General features: G+C 43.2%; 2 protein-coding genes across 2 annotated transcripts in view; one reads left to right on the top strand and one right to left on the bottom strand.

Moving 5' to 3' along the window:
• Positions 1 to 18111, bottom strand: part of LOC117474106 (major histocompatibility complex class I-related gene protein-like) — a gene marked incomplete at its 5' end in the record, with an annotated part of 183941 nt that overhangs the window by 98029 nt on the left and 67801 nt on the right.
• LOC117474100 (thrombospondin type-1 domain-containing protein 7A-like) overlaps positions 1 to 18111 on the top strand; it is a 119083-nt gene that overhangs the window by 44941 nt on the left and 56031 nt on the right. The window contains 4 exon segments of the mRNA XM_034120132.1: positions 5359 to 6565; positions 11022 to 11267; positions 13875 to 13968; positions 13970 to 14057. Coding sequence (XP_033976023.1) covers positions 5359 to 6565; positions 11022 to 11267; positions 13875 to 13968; positions 13970 to 14057 — 1635 coding nt within the window.

Here is an 18111-nt window from a genome sequence, read left to right as displayed (position 1 = left end):
TGGGGCTTCGAACATGAACGCTCTTCTGACAATAGATTGCAGAGGGGACAGAGAAATAAATCTGGACAGAGTGTCTAACTTGATGATTTGGCGAGTAGGGTACAAAATACTGCTTTAAATAAGGGGGATAGTTAAGATAAATGGATTTAAATATCAGCTGAAGCCAATGCGCGTGTCTTCGTACATTTAATGAAGGCCATTTCAGTTGGTTATACATTGTGCAGTGATGTGTACGAAAAGGACAACCAAGAACAAATATATATGATATTTTCTTTAATATGACCTCTTTAACAAGGTTAACTAGTGGTAGCCTAACTTAACAGGAATTAGCACAAGAGGGTCTCTTTACCTCATATATTACTCCTATACTCCATATATTATCTGTTGTGTTGCATCAGTTTTAGGCTTTCCGAATGTGGTTTTAGTTATTTGTAGAGAAGAAGAAACCACTGGATGAACAACGTGTATGCTCCACATGAGACTCAACGGGTCTATTCTATCGGCCATGGTTTCCCCAAATGGTGCATCGCTGGTTTTGAAGGTCAAAGATTAACTATTTTTTTTTCTTTTTGATGAAAACCGTTATTTGGAGAACAAGCCCACATTGTTTGCTTGACATAAATCTAAATAGATATCTTGTATTGATATAATATCTATATATTGGCCAGCCCTTATGGTACCTCATGATTTGTTTTCAGTCCTGATGATAAATCAGGTCAGTGGGTGAGCGACTGTTCTCTAGAAGCACTGTTTGTAAAACTAAAACCAATTTCCAGTTCAGCAGGAGGGTCTGTGCCACCGGGACATTAACAAACATAAAAGAGAGCATTCAATCATGCTTTAATCTTCACAGAGCTCTCAGTGTTATTATGGGTTTACAGCGGGAGTAACAGCCCTTTATTTCTCTGTGTTATGGTCATATTAGCTCTGTTGGAGTGCATCCAGTAGTAAACGGTAAATCCATGACCTTTCCACGTCTTTTATCTTAGACATGTGTTCAACATATGAATACAGATTGCCTGCCTGCTCTCACGCATCTCTCCTCCCATCCCACAGCCTCACACTGGTTTCCATTATCCCAGTCAAATGCCAGTGCCAATCTTCTGTTTGGCACTATGGGAAAAGTGAGGGGCCCAGGTGGGAGCTCTGGGGGATGCCGGGCCGGGGTGCGTCCAAAGAAAAGAGCAATCCCATTATTGGGGAGTGAAATCATTTCACACAGATGTCAATTTCCCAGTGCTGGCAGGCGACAGACGAGATAAACCTGCAGAGCAACATCAAGAGGAGACGTCCTCCCCCGCGGCCGACACATATTAAGTGGATTTATCTGTGGTTATTAAAGTGCTGCAGCTATAAAGACGTGTCACTTCCTTCAAAGATCAGCCTGTTTCCTCTTTATTGATCAGGATCAGTAAATCATATCCAATTAAATCGTGAAAGAAGGCAGTTGATTTGTGGGATCTGTATTTTAAGTTGTATTAGTCTTTACTGTACAGGACAACCTGAAGCCTTTTAGAGGTGACTGCTGATTAAATCTGTTAGCCGACATTTCAGCCAGAGAAATAAATCGATGGTCGTGGACAGATAGGAAAAGCTGCTTTTGTCTAATCCTGTCTAAAATCAATAACCACTTTTTAAACTGTACCATTAATGCATTAAGTTGATTGCCAGCTTAAGATAACCTCAACATTGAACAAGAGCAAAAGATCATGAGATTACTAGAACCATTAAGGGGAAAATGTTGTCTCTCATGAAACACCAAAGAGTTCAAAACAAACAACTCCAAACAGTATTATTGTTCCTGGGAAAATCATTTCATGATTTTAAGGCTAACAGGATTGAAGTGGTGAAAATAAATCACACACATATGTCTTTTAGAAAATACCAAAAGCAAATAGACTTCTCTTCTCCTGCAGGATTTGATGATCTATCATTTCTAAATTTGGTACCAAAGCATCTATTCCTGTCACATCCTTAAATGCTGCAACATCACAACAGTCCTCAATGGAAATCTCTTTATTTCCACAGACCCTATTTCAGGATAACAACCAAAAACACACCAATTTCCAATTTCCAATTAACTGACATTTCGATGTATTTTGCAGCCCCACCGATTTCCTCTTTATTGTCAGTGAGTGTGTAAAACGGTCCCATGTGGTCAGTGTGAGGGGTGTGTGTGTGAGGGTGTGAGGGTGTGAGGGTGTGAGGGTGTGTGTGTGTGTGTGTGTGTGTGTGTGTGTGTGTGTGTGTGTGTGTGTGTGTGTGTGTGTGTGCGTGTGTGTGTGTGTGTGTGTGTGTGAGGGTGTGTGTGTGTGTGTGTGTGTGTGTGTGTGTGTGTGTGTGTGTGTGTGTGTGTGTGTGTGTGTGTGTGTGAGGGTGTGTGTGTGTGTGTAGTGTGAGGGTGGGGTTTCAGATGTGTGTGTGTGCAGTGTGTTCAGAATACCTTTATTCGTCCCACAGAGGGGAAGAGTTGGTGTTTTTTTGTGATGTGTGTGTAGGGGGAGTGTGTGTTATTGGTGGATACCTCCTGGAGTTTCGGCCTCGTTGGCACGGTGCCCCCCCCCCCCCCCCTCTCAGCGGAGGGCGGGCGATGTAGGCCAGCTCGGTAGAACCATCCTCATTCAGCTTCATCAGAAACCGTGTCACTGAGAGGCGAGTGCAGGAGTTACTGAACACCTGGGCACATCTGGACCATGCCCAGCCCAGAGTATACTGCCATAGCCTCTTTGTTAAGTTAAAGGCCTTATGAGTACTTATACGACCCAATATGGGACATAACGTGATGAGACGATATTATAAGACACGACACAAACTGACAAAACCACAACAAACGATACGAGACGAGTTGAGGCGTTACGCGATTAGACGATACTAGACAATATGATACTAGACGAGCCAAACGATAAAAAACAATACGACACAATATGATACGGGACGATACACTTTATTGTCCCCAGAAGTTAGTAAATGATAAAAGACTCAAACTCAGGACTTATGTACATATACACAGTTTGCACCGACACACCCTCTGACATTAGATCACCTCTTCCTCCACAGCTTCATTAACGTATCCTCAGCATTCCCAGTGTGCTGCAGAGGATGCTCTCAGCTGCAGAGGATGCTCTCAGCTGTCTCTGGTGTCGGGGGCAGTTTCTTGCTCCCAGTATTGATCCGTATTGATCCGAGCCCCCCGCCTGCAGCTGTAAGCTAATTCAGCTGCTGCTTCCTCCGCTGACATTTTCATTGCTGTATCTCGGCTTTATTGAGTGAAACCGTAAAGCACTGTTTAATATAGCCTCTGACTTTATACTGTGAGCACAATGAGTTACTGTACTCTCTGGTTTATATAGTATATCGTAGAGGGACAGTTACAGCTTTGGCTCTTTCTCATGGCTCCTCACAGTCTGCTGAATCACTTATCTAAAGATGAACTGCATTGCGATCACGGTTTGATTGAAACTGCACCTTAAAGCCACGTGAGCAGTGATTTACAGGCTTGGTTGTTTCCTCACTTTCAATGCGCTCGTTTAATTTCTACCATAAAGATTTGGACAGACTTTCAAAATCAGGATGGACGAGATCTTATGGCTTGAAAACCCCTGACTCTTTTTCTTTAAAAATGGTGACTTCTCTAGCCATGACTCCTCGAAACTCTTGTCATGAGATATTCTTGGTTTTAAGTTGAACACCTGGATGTGTTGACTTTACATTTTATCTAGCTGCCAATAGGTTACCATGCGTATCCACTATCCACAAAACATACAAGGATTTATTAGGTTAGGGCTAGGGTTGCAGATCAAAATAGTGAGAAAACTAAAAGATGGAAAATGTAGGAGATTTGGGTTTTATTTGCTGCTTGCACAAAAACAATAATGACAACATATTTATATTTGCAATATTTAAATCCTCATTGTACTGTTTTTTGCAACATCTTTTTACCTGGTTTTCTTCTTGAAGATAGTTTGTTGTCATGTTTTAGTTAGTCTTCATGCAATGGAAAGTAAATGGTGCCATGGGGTTCAAACAGTTCCTTGTGTGTGATTGTTATTTCATGACCTTGATATAACAGCTCTGTTTCCTTGATGATAGAACAGTCCTTTTAAAGGTCTTCACATAGCCTGCGTTGCTTGTATAATAGTTATTGTGTGATGGCCTCATTAGTGTGAGTGGTGTGTTGCAGAGGTTCCCAGCATTGAACCGGCAGACGGGGCTAATGATGAGGAAGGCTGCGCCGTTCCTCATATCAGTTCATTTTTATGTGGTATTGATTGCTGCGCTGCTTACACAGGTTCTGTTCTAAGGTCGATGTTTACTTAGGACTATAATTGGATTCTCATAAATCCTGAGGAAGTGCAATCACCATATTGCACTGGGAAGCACTTACAGCATGTGGCGAGGGAGAAGTGTGTCTTCAAAAGCTCTTCACAACTATAAATAATACCCTATTCCTGTAGGATACTACATGTTGCTTTGTTGGGGCTTTCTAGAAGTTTCAGAACATTTTGCTTCATTTAATTTGACTCAAACAACAATTTGAATGCAGGACTTTTACTTGGAAAATAGTGTTTATACAGCTGATGCACATCCTCAATTTCTTGTAGACATGTCCATAGTATCAAGTGTCAAATCTAATGAAAGAAAAACAAAACTCTTCCTATTCCTGTACGCATCACTTAAAACGGTTTCGGCCTATTTGAAGACACAATACAGGGTTCTTGGTGTTCTGAACTTGTATCCTTATGGTTGATTGCATTTCATTTAAGTCTCTATGCAGTGTTTTGTGTTATTATGTCAAGAGAAGAGGGGTTTCCTGCCTCCTGTTCACTTGCAATGAAATGTATCATCATCATAACAACCCCCTGTACCGTGTGGTAGTATAAGTGTTATACGATAGGAGACGACATAAATCAATATGAGACGATACGACACGAACCAATACGATACGAGACAATACAGTAGGAGATTATACAATGCGAGCCTCCTGTTGTTTACTTGCAATGAAATGTATTCATGAGGCGTTTTGGTTTCTAGCTCCTTCATCTGGTGAAATGGTTCCTTGACCTCTCTATTGAAGTCACTATACAGGGTTCTTGGTGTTCTGAACTTGTATCCTTATGGTTTATTGCATTTAATTTAAGTCTTTATGCAATGTTATGTGTTCTAATATCAAGAGAAGAGGTGTTAACTGCTTCCTGTTGTTAACTTGAAATGAAAAGTATCATCATCATAACAACCTCATAAGGCTCAGACCCAAACCATTTTCTGAAGCGCTCCTTTGTGCACCAGTCAATCCTCACAGTGAATACACATCTTGTGAAACGGTTCCTTGACCTCTCTCTTGTCTCTGTCTCTCCTCAGGTCCTTGGGGGCGCTGTATGGGCAGTGATTGTGGCCCCGGCGGCAGTCAGAGCCGGGCGGTGTGGTGCGCCCACTCCGAAGGATGGACCACCCTCCACACAAACTGCGACCAGAGCAAGAGACCGGACAACCAGCAGAGCTGCTTCAGGGTCTGCGACTGGCATAAAGAGCTGTACGACTGGCAGCTGGGGGCCTGGAACCAGTGCCTCCCCGTGTCCATGCGCAACGCTGGAGTTCAGCGACCCATCGTCTGTACCCGGGGTGAAGAGGGCATTCAGACCCGGGAGGTGGGCTGCGTCCTGAAGGCAGACGGAGAACCAGCAGAAGATGCAATCTGTGAATATTTTGAGCCAAAACCCCGTCTGGAGCAGGCCTGTTTGATCCCCTGTCCGCGGGACTGCGTGGTGTCTGAGTTCAGCCCATGGACGCAATGTTCTAAAACCTGTGGGATCGGACTACAGAACAGGATCCGCTTTGTTTTAGCGCCACCGCTGTTTGGTGGGTCGGCGTGCCCGAATCTGACGGAGTTTCATACGTGCCAGCCGGGGAATTGTGAAGGGGAGGAGAGTCTGTACAGCCTCAGAGTCGGACCCTGGGGGCTCTGCTCGATCCCGGTGTCCAGGCAAGCCAGACAAGCTGATAAACCACCAAGAGAGGAAGGAAAACCGTCCAAGGAAAGTGAGAAACCGTCCAAAGAGGGGGACAAACAGTCTAAAGAGGCGGACAAACCGTCCAGAGAGAGTGAGAAAACATCGAAAGGGGGCGACAAACAGTCCAAAGAGGGAGTCAAAGTGACCGGTGAGGGGGAGAAACCCAGCAGAGAGGGGGACAGGCCGCGCAAAGACGGAGAAAAAAGGTCCAAAGATGCAGACAAACTGTCTAAAGATGGACCCAAACCCTCCAGACCCAACAGGAAACTTGGCCGAGCGAACAGGAAACCGGACCGCCCGTCCCGGCAGGCGGACCGACCCAAACGACAGAAAAAGGCCAAAAACAAAGAGAAAAAGGAGAAAATTCGGGAGAAAGTGAGGGAGAGGTTGAGGGAGAGGGGGAAGGCGAAGGATCCGGAGACCAGAGAACTCATCAAGAAGAAGAGGACCAAAAACCGCCAGAACCGGCCGGGGGGGAAGTTCTGGGATCTGACGGTCGGGTACCAGACCCGGGAAGTGTCCTGCGTTCACAAGAGCGGGAACGTCGAGGCTCTCAGGTAAGAAACGTCCTTATGAGCCACTTTAGGGAGTAACAAATACAATGATTTTTATTAATTTCTTTATTTTTAGTGTGTGAATGTTTGCTGATGAAGGTATCCTGTGTTTTTGTAAGGTCGTCTTCACTTTCTATAGACACTTGTCTGCAAAATCATTATATAAAGTACAGTAATGGTTATGTCTTTCAGCAAGGAAACAGTTTAGCACCATGTGAAATATGGATTAGGTAAAGGTAAGTTTTAAGTGTTGAAAAATCTGTGATTGAGTTGGTATTCGGTGCCCAGGTGAGGGTTAGGGTTCGGTATGTCAGAGATCGTGTGATGTCCTGCTTTCCTTACATGTGTTTACAGTGGTAAATACAAGAAGACCTGTAAGACACAGGCTTCTTTTGGCGCGTTTCCACTACAGCGCGGAGCACGGTTTAAGAGGGCTGTGACGTCAGCGGCCCGTCTTTGGTTGCGTTTCCACTTGGCCTAGTACCGGCCGGCGGGGTCCTAATTCACAGTTTTTCTGGCCTCATAAAATCGTGGGTCTAGGGCCAGAGACAACGAGGCTGAGTCGGGCTGAGTATGCTAAACTAGAGAGAGCATCGCTGGCAAGGGGGCTATAACTACAACAAGATGGACATATTTGACCGTGATTTAATTGTAATACACGTTTCAAAATGATGCCGAAGTAACAACATACTGATACCGGTTAGTAAAAACCATGAATTAATGCTTTGTCAAGTCTGCAGACAGACGGCAGGCGAAAAACCTTTTAAAATGCGTGTTTTCTAAATGGAGATTGGCTAAGCTAACGCAGTATATGCTCCGACCGTCCACACTCACAACAACGGCCTATACAGACATAAATAAAGCAGCGACTGTATTCGCCATGACACAGGCAGTCTGTGGTTTGTACTTGTTTAACTTTTGTCTAGTTTCTGAACATATATGAGGAGCTGTGAGCTCTGAGTGCTAACAGCTAACGGCTGTGTTGTTTTTCTGGGGTTCTCATTGAAGATGACGTCACGGCTCCGCCTACACTGCGTTACTATAGATACTGCCCCAGTTCCTAAACTGTAATGGAAATGCGCCATAAAGTGAGCCAGTCCTAACGAGGCCTAGCCATACCGAGCGAGGCCGAGCGGGGCCGTGTAGTGGAAACGCGCCATTAGTCTTCAGGATTGTTCTGATCTGACAGACCTTTCAGCAGAACCACATCATTTAATGGTGCAATATGTAATATTAAGAAATCACTGTTGAAAAAGAATGAATCTCTACTATGTGACAACACTAGGATTCAAGGAGTCAATGGTTTTATCATCATGTGCACAGCAGCTACAGTATAGATATGGCAATGAAAATCTTAGGTCCCGAGCTCCTCCAACAATGCAACATGAATATATAGGACATAGACAAAAAAAAGTGCAAATGATACGAGGTACGATAGATTTGACTAAAATAGTGCAGGTTATGTTGCTAGACCAGTCTACTTTGGTTAAGGATCAAGCACAAAACAACGTGGTTAGGTTTAGGGAATCATGGTTTGGTTTAAATCGGCAAATTTTCTTAAGTCAGGTGATTTTCGGATTGTTATAAAAATAAATCATTGCAAACTACTGTCGTGCAGCGTGGAATAAATAACTTGTATTGGACCATTGCAGACCTTAGGAGGCCAACTCTGCCAATGCAGGAAATAGCTTGTCCTTTATCTAGTTTGACAAAAAGTAAATATGTAATGGTCGATGTTGAACTTGGACCTTTAGCTTTCCAAGTATTGATTAACTGTTACCAGACTCCCTAACTTTAAGTGTGTTGTTGCCTTCCCTTAGCCTTGACCAATGCCAGACCATAGTGTATTTGCCATAACTACAAATATTCCCTAACCTCAGCACACTGGGTGTTTCATGTTGTTGCAGTGCAGCTTGGTTGACTGTCCTTCCCAGTTCTCTCTACTATCCGCTGTCCGATGATGGCATGTGTATATCTATATATCCACTGGTGTGTGCATGTTATTGCCCTTTGAAGAGCGTGTGTTGTAAAGCTTGTTGACATATTTTCTCAGGGAGAGGTTATGTTGTTGTTGTTGTTGAGTGCATGCTGCAGTGTCACGGCTGGTTGCACTCAGTCCTACGTGTTGGGTAAGCCGTCAGTATTCAATATTAAGTCCGAGCTAATTGAGATATTCCAAGTCTCACATGAAGGCTTGATGTTTAATTAGTGGGATTGTTAACGGTATCCATCCACGATTATAATGACACGGCGCGGGGCCTCAGTAATAATCCTCAAAACTCTTGTCATGAGATATATTTGGTTTTAAGTTGAAAACCTTGACAACAATTGGATGTATTGACATGTGTTCTGGTGCTGATGAGTATGAATGACTTTGGTGAACCTTTTAAATGTTATCCAGCGCTGCCAATAGGTTAATGTTTAATTAGTGGGATTGTTAACGGTATCCATCCACGATTATAATGACACGACGCGGGGCCTCAGTAATAATGATGGTCATAACGAGAATCCCTGTCAGTTTCAATTAGTGGCTGACGAGCATCACTCTGTCTGCTCACACTGGTCAGAGACATCTCACTACATGTTATTCTGCAGCTCGGCCATGTGGCGTCTCTTTGTTCGGAGATGAATGGCCTCATTCTGTCTGGCTGTGCTCTAATAGAGGCCACTGAGCAGCGTCCATTACTTCCTGAGGAAAAATCAAGGCTTGTGTGATACGGTTGCTTTTAATGCCTGGGAGAAGGTCAGGATTCATAAATCATGCAAACTCCACTCGTCGTGCAATCAAGTGGCATATTATATCTGCATGTGGATTTATATCTACTCTGGAATATTTATTTAAAAGTGAAGCACATATGCGCAAATCTGCTTTAGCCGCTGTCACATGAACTCCATTCATAGTGGAGGAGTGGATTATATCACAGGATGCACAGATGGTTACAAGCTTCAAAGAGGCTTAGCTGATAGTGAGGATATTAATGCAGACCAGAACACAGAGTCACGTTTGTTTACAGTTGAAGCGCTGTGGGAATTTTGAACTCTATCTGGTGGCTTATACTGCTAATTATGCCCAAGTGTTAAGAGTTTAAAATGAGGAGGCACTCCATTGGGTCTTTGACAAAGAAACCTAAGGCCTTGTGAGGACTGTCTTTTAATTGGGGGTTTAAGGGAGGAATGGACCGGGTCAATATCCTGTTTCAATTATCAAGGTATGGCCCTTAAGTTTTTGTGGTATCAGAATCAAGTATGCAATCGTGGAATTAAGATTTCAGAAAAGTAATAAGACTGGTTCTTTAGGGCCATTTGGTTGGATTACCTGGCTTTTTTTTTTGTTAGCATTGGCCTGTCTGCTGTGGCACACAACTTGGAACAGATATTTGCTGTTCAGTTAAACAACAGAAGGTAGTTTGTGTGGAGAACTTGAGCACAGGTCATTTTAAAGAAACTCAGAGCTTTTCATATCATATAATAAAGTCTGAAACACGTCCTCCCCTTGGTTGGATCTAGGACAGTGTGTCTAACACCTGTGATTACGTAGTTTGGATGAAACTCTTTCTTGAAAACTACATCAAAGTGCAAACTGTTAGATGTATTATCTTTAATACTTTATATGGCCATAATCATGTCCAGACCTTCTGCTCGGGCTTTAATGTAAAAGGCTTTAAAGAGAGAAACGTAATGGCTGCAGGAACAAAACTCTAAAAGAACAGACAAAGCTTCAGAAACCTCCAGAAGAGTTGAGGACCAACTGCAGCGTTGAAACTCATAGAAAAGAGAGACAGTCTCTTCCATACGGCCCGTCAGCCTTTAAAAACACACTGAGAAAAACAAGTGTCTTTGAACACATCAGAAACCTCATCATCAAACGAAGCCATGGCGCTAAGCAGCCGCCGCTGAAAACACGGATAACGAACTGTTGGGTTTATAATGAACTTCTTTGAAACAGTTTGAGTCACATCGGCAGACAAAGGGAAGCTCCGTCTACATCTCTGTAATCCAGGCAGGAGACGGTTGTTTTCTTCCTGTCTTTATCTACTTCTGGGAGGCTTCTGTGGACTCATTTCCTTTCAAAACGTTTAATAAAACAAAACAAAATATTATCGAGTAGCTGTTTATTTTAGCTTCTTGTGACCAAAATAGGCCTTACAAAAGTAAACAAAACTAAAAAGAAAATCACCTTCCTGTCACCTGTTTTTGGAAATGTAACCCCAAGATAATTCTTTCCTAATGATCTTCCTATAAGCTTGCTTACAAATCCTACAGATATCACCCAAAAATGTAAAAATGTTTATGTATTTCTGGTCAAAAAGAGTGAATTTTATTTTGGATCAGATGTAGAAATTGGTTCCTGAGGTTTTGTTTTCCTGAAATGTCTCTCAGGGCTTCCGTACATTTCGTAACATCAACCTTAAAGTATCACAGCTTCCTCTCCTCTTACCATATCTTGTTTTCTCCTCAGCCTCTGCTCCCAGGACTCTCTGCCAATCACCTTCCAGGCCTGCGTGATGACCAAAGACTGCGACGTCACCGAGTGGTCTGATTGGTCCGCCTGCTCCAAGGAGTGCTACGACCCCAACGGACCCAAAGGGGATCGAACCAGGAGCCGGAAAGTGAGCCAGTTCCCCATCGACGGAGGGGCCGACTGTCCTGAGCTGCTGGAGAAGGAGAGCTGCACTGCTGGAGAGGAAGTGCCCCCCTGCATTGTGTAAGTACAGAGAGAGATATATATGAATAAAGTACAAGTGTCAATATAAGACGAACCCTTCAATCCTCAGAGGGTTTTAAAACTACGGTGCCAAACTTCTTCCATCAGGAGAAACCCGCTGCAACTTCAGAAAGGATGCAGATATAAAAACACAAATGTTCCAAAACACATGGTAGAAAATGGTTTAAAAGGTGATGAAGTTTAAATATATATTTCTTTGAAGATGACAGTAATTCATAGACAAAACTAAAGTGGTCTAAGTATAGATCCCTGTGGGACGCCAAATATAATTTAAAATGTTCTATCTATCTTACAAAATTGACAACACATGCAGCATTTAGAGAACATTCAGCAACTTGAGGAAACATGCGCAGCGTTTACTAAAAGCTGCAGAAACCAAACGCTGAAGAAGCTCAAAACACAACGGAGACCAGGGGACACTAAAGAGTGACGCACACAGCTGGGAGACCAGGGGACACTAAAGAGTGACGCACACAGCTGGGAGACCAGGGGACACTAAAGAGTGACGCACACAGCTGGAGACCAGGGGACACTAAAGAGTGACGCACACAGCTGGGAGACCAGGGGACACTAAAGAGTGACGCACACAGCTTGGAGATCAGGGGACACTAAAGAGTGACGCACACAGCTGGGAGACCAGGGGACACTAAAGAGTGACGCACACAGCTGGGAGACCAGGGGACACTAAAGAGTGACTCACACAGCTGGGAGACCAGGGGACACTAAAGAGTGACGCACACAGCTTGGAGATCAGGGGACACTAAAGAGTGACGCACACAGCTGGGAGACCAGGGGACACTAAAGAGTGACGCACACAGCTGGGAGACCAGGGGACACTAAAGAGTGACGCACACAGCTGGGAGACCAGGGGACACTAAAGAGTGACTCACACAGCTGGGAGACCAGGGGACACTAAAGAGTGACGCACACAGCTTGGAGATCAGGGGACACTAAAGAGTGACGCACACAGCTGGGAGACCAGGGGACACTAAAGAGTGACGCACACAGCTGGGAGACCAGGGGACACTAAAGAGTGACGCACACATCTGGGTCACTTTTTAGTGTCCCCTGGTCTCCGTTTTGTTTTGAGCTTCTTGCAGCGTCTCTGAAGCTGCAGCACATTCCTCCTGATGGTAAACCTTAACATCATCATCCTCCAGAAGCACCACTCTCTCTCTCTGTGTCTGTTTTGCAGAGCGTCGGCTCATTTATTTCACGGCCGATCTTCACACTATTACGAAAAGCCATACAGACAGCAGTCAGGGAATCGCTGTAAAATCACAGCGTTGCACATCAGCTCTGGGAATTACGTTTGAAGACGCTGCTGGTCCAGAGCGCGGGTTCATGTTTACATTTTTAATGCATGTGTAAAACAAAAGGAGCATCTGTTGTGACTGCTGCTGTCTAGCTGTTGGCGGTTAACCAAAGAGCCAAGGATGCTCAAAGCACACATAAAGAGTTTTTAGTAAATGAAGTGGTTTTTGAGAAAGTTATTAGCAGATTCTGGAGCTTTACTTACAGTAATGTCTCTATAGGTCTATTTAAATCAGATTTATGGCCAGTAAAATCAGCCGTTAACAAGAAATCAATGAGCATGGACCGCAGCTCCTGTAGTCTGACGTACAGCTGGAGGCTCTGATTGTCCCCATCTGGGCAACTTAAAGCCCCAAGATGCACTGCTCTCCCAGGGGCCTCGTTGTTCTGCAGGCTGCTGAGACCTCGCTCATGAATCTGCAGCCTTTCATTGGCGACCTCAAATGAATCCCATTATGAGCCGAGATCTCCTGACCTCAGGCTGGAAACCTCTGTGTTTTATTCTGCAGCAGAATCCACCGAGCAGACACAAACCGGTCCCAGTAAACAACTTAAAGCCAGTCCTGCAGAACGCTTGTGATCCTGAGGCGTGTCGTAAACACAGAGCGGAGGTCAATGATGAAGAAAGTCTTTCTAACAATGCTTAGAGATTTATTTCTCATGCTGTTCAGAGCCTGAAAAAGCCTGAGTGTCCCTCCGAGCAAACAACAACAAACGGTTGAAGGAAAATATCGGCTCTGCAAATGTTTTCCTAGAGTGCATCTGAAGATTTCTGTTTGTTCTGCTGGATAATTGATTTCTTAACCCTTAAATGGGCGATCACTTAATAAATATATATAGGAAAATGTATTGCTATTTTCTTCATTACACCCATATTACCCTGTTATAACACCCCTATTACACCCACATTACCCTGTTATAACACCCCTATTACCCTGTTATTACACCCATAAAACACGTTAACACAGCCTTGTTACACCATTATAACACCCACTTGTTAGAACAAAATCCAACGGAGAAATCCCATTGGACCAGAGAGATGCTGCCTTCAGGATCCTACACAGGAATAGGAAATCCCCTGCACCACTGAGATTCTCCTTTAGATATATATAGAGATATATATATAGATATATAGATAGATAGATAGATAGATAGATAGATAGATAGATAGATAGATAGATAGATAGATAGATAGATAGATAGATAGATAGATCCCAATGTTGGAACTTCTTGTTCTTTAGATTAACCCTCCATGTTCTCCCCTGCCCCCAGGTATAACTGGAAGAGCACTGAGTGGACTGAGTGCCGGGTGGACGTTCTGTTGAGTCAGCAGGACCGGAGGAGGGGGAACCAGACCGGCCTGTGTGGGGGGGGGCCTCCAGACTAGGGAGGTGTACTGCGTGCAGACCAGCTCTGAGACCCCCCCCAACCTCGCAGCCATCAGGAGCAAAGAGGGTGAGTTTCCCAGCATGCCTCTCTTCTGTTGTCTCTACATGTATCTGATCTACTGTACATGTGCATCATCTATCGCTCACTTTATCCAACATGTTTTGGTTCTATCTCACATTTCACAGTTTCCTCCCACAGGCCATAAGACTATTAAACACCTGAACCTTTTAAAGAACATCCATAAACATTCATCTGATTGCATTTAGCTAATTATTCATCTATATATCAGATTCCATGTACTTGTATTGCTCTTCTTGCAATATTTCTATTTTATTTGTATTTACTTGCACATCTCAAAACATTCTCTTGCACTATTTTATCTGTTTAATTTGTTTTATGTCCTATATTATGTTGCTCTGTTGGAGGAGGACTTCAGACTTCATCTCCATATCCACACTGAAGCTACTGAGCTCATGATGATAAAGACTTGAATCTTGAATCTTGTATTTTCCACAAGCGACCTGATCCATAAGTAATAAGTCAACAGAGAGAAAGTGAACATGTTTTCCTCCTGCGTCTCCTCTCGGTCTGTCTGTGATATTGATGGACAGAATCTCTTGGCACCACCAAGCAGTGGAGAGCAGTGAGCTTGAGTTGTAAGAAAAACACCAATACAATTCAGTGATTTGAATTCATCTCCCATATACAACCCATTAAATGTCACTCTATGTGTTCTGCTTCACTTTGCCAGAGAACATATCCCCTCTCTCTGGCTCTGAGTAACGCCATCTGGGAGGTTTTCTATCGGTCTTCAGGTCGCAACGCACACTACTCTATCTTTCTTTAGTGATATTATATTTATAGTAGGTTGGTTTACTAACTGCTTTTATTCCTGGAGGATTTCTTCTACAACTTTCTTGACTTAAAGTTGTTTTTATCAATGACTTATCACAGCTTTATGAAGCATTGGTACATTATTAAGTAACAATTAAGTGACGCTTCTTTTAGGGTTAGGGTTGCCTTTTAGTAAACGCTGCGCATGTCTCCTCAAGTTGCTGAATGTTCTCTAAATGCTGCATGTGTTGGTACTGAACATTTGGGTTTCTATATCTGCATCCTTTCTGAAGCTGCAGCTCCTGATGGAAGAGTTTTGGGTTGTTGTAGCGTGTTTGTTGTACATTTTCAATTATTTTAGGATGCATTTTAACAGCTTATCAAGGGCTGAATATCCTCTCACATTACAACAAGAAAGTGCAGCCAAACCTGAGTTTAGATGAGTCATTTTCAGCTTGTTGTTATAGCACATTCTGACTTCTACAGGCTGGCTATAAAACAGCTTCAAAAAAGACATCTGTGACAAAAAAATAGTTGTTTATGAGCTTTCAAATCATCTGCTCAGGCTTTTGTCACACACACACACACACACACACACACACACACACACACACACACACACACACACACACACACACACACACACACACACACACACACACACACACACACACACACACACACACACACACACACACACACACACACACACACACACACACACACACTAAGCTCCTGTCATCTGTCGACGCTCTGCACACTGATGTCACTGATATTAGCAGCCATGTGTGCAGAATTAAAGAGCTCATATCAAAACTCGTGCTATATGAGTATGCTAATGTCGGTGCACCACACACACACACACACGCACGCACGCACGCACGCACGCACGCACGCACGCACACACACACACACACATACACACACACGCACGCACGCACGCACGCACGCACACACACACACACACACACACACACACACACACACACACACACACACACACACACACACACACACATGCTTATCGAGCCTCCGTCCATCTGCTGAAAACCACTCAGAGCAGTCGCTCCACAGCAAACACGCCTCCATCCTCCAGACTGAACACACAGATATGTTGAGAGGAAGAGAGAGGAGACGGTGAGAGAAAGTGTTGAAGAGGGAGGGCAGGAGTGAAGGTATGATGGAAAGAGAGATGGCGACGTGCACCTGTCCTCGCTCCCACACAGGTTTAATCATAGCTTCCTCCTGAAGTGTCATTTAAAGAATCCATTCTACAGAGGTGGGAGAAGTACTCAGATCTTGTACTTGAGTAAAAGTAGAAGTACTCAGATCTTGTACTTGAGTAAAAGTAGAAGTACTCAGATGTTGTACTTGAGTAAAAGTAGAAGTACTCAGATCATGTACTTGATTCATTTGCATATTTGCTTACTACTTAATTGCACTAATGATGATACTGATTCAGAATCTGACCAAAGCTAAGGGAATATTAGCTTCTGGCCAGGAAGTTATTACAAGTCCACACATAATAAAATAAAATATGCACATGCAAATAATGCAATTTTTTATTTTAGCTTTCAACTATATATCACACTCTCAGCCACTGCAACAACGAACACATTAGCTATCCGGCTCTTTTCCACTGAGAAAATGTAATAAGCTTATTCCAGGAGGCCAATACTTCTACATCTGATGGAAGAAATCCAGAGAATATTATTGTTGTTTAAGAACAATTTGTCTGATCTTAGCAACATCATTTAAGCTAGCGTCTGCAAACGCCCTCTCTAACACAACTTGCTATATACGTTTTATTAGCCGTGAACCTTTAATAAACAATATGTAATTATACCTATATGCATTTTATGGCAGCAGTTGTTTGGAGAATCTGCAAATGATCTCAGTAATAAAAAGCGTGTCAGCAGATTCAGAGGAAGCCCCTCCACCTGAAGCGTTTGAATGCATTCATTATCTGAGACTCCTCTCATCGAGACACATTAACAGAATCATTTCCCAGCTCCTGTCAGGGGACGGTTTCCCTGCGTGTCCCATTACTCTGATATCATCTTATCATCGGCTTTCGAGGATGATCAGCAAATCCCACAGAGACTGGGAGAGGATAGTGTCGGTAATATATAATAACATCTGAGAGCACACATCTCTCCCAGTCCTATTACAGCGAATCAGCATCATCACGAGCACAGATTACTGCGGGCAGTTTCACCGTTTATAACAATGCTTCATCCTCAAATAGAGAGTTCCTCTTTGCTTTTAGAAGCAGCTTGTAACCCTCCCTGGTGGCACGTGTTAGGTGCTAAAGCTAAAAGCTGCTCTTTACTGAAGATGCTATTCAAGCCGCACCAAAGGCATGACATTGTATACACTTCCTGTCTCCTAACAGGGCATGTTCTTATGTATAAATATCTTATTTTGCCAATAGGACATAGCTAACGAGCATGTTTAGCATTACCAAAGTTGCGTTAGCTAGGGCGTTTAGTAACGTTGGGTTAAATGTTTCACAGTGTGGCTAACGTTCACACTCTTTGTTGCTGAAACAGACAAACTGTTGTCTGAAAAATGCAGATTAGGTGAAAAATCTCCGTAAGTGGTAGTTGCTACCCAGACTAAGTGAAAGAGAGCAGGTTAGCTAATGTTCTTTAGCAAAAGAGCTGCAGAAAGTCTGACTGATTTAATTTTCCTGGATAGAAGGTCATATTCTCCTGATTTGTCTGCCTAGAAAGAGAAAACTTAGTGTAAACAATGTAAGAAAGATATGGGGCATGTGAGGAATTTGTTTACTAAATGTTATTCAAGCAGCACCAATGGTATACAATTGTAAACACTTCCTGTCTCCTAACAGGGCGTTGTCTTGTCTGTATATAATATGTTGCCAATTTTTCATTTGCGTCTGGTGGCGTAAGCTTAAATGTTAACACAGTGTGGCTAACGTTCACGCTCTTTGCTGCTGAAACAGACAAATTGTTCTCAAACTTAATGTTCTCTGGATCTATCCATCTGAAAAAAGCAGGTTTGGCGTGTATATCTTCAGAAGTAGAAGTACTGGCTACCGAAATAAGATTATTATATCCTGAGTGGAAAAGAGCTGCGTAGCAAATGTTATTGAGTAAAAGAGTTAACGTTCTTTGTGTCATTGTCTCAGATTGGACCAAACATGTGTGATTCAATGTTGATTGTTAAAAAAAAGATTGAAGAAATTGCCGTATATTAAATTTCCAAAAACAACTTCACGGCAAAAGGTGTGACGCTGCAGGTGCACATGTTATTTTATTGT

This window comes from Trematomus bernacchii, unplaced genomic scaffold (genome assembly GCF_902827165.1).
Source record: "Trematomus bernacchii unplaced genomic scaffold, fTreBer1.1, whole genome shotgun sequence".
Taxonomy (NCBI): domain Eukaryota; kingdom Metazoa; phylum Chordata; class Actinopteri; order Perciformes; family Nototheniidae; genus Trematomus; species Trematomus bernacchii.
This window is presented reverse-complemented; position numbering and strand designations above follow the sequence as displayed.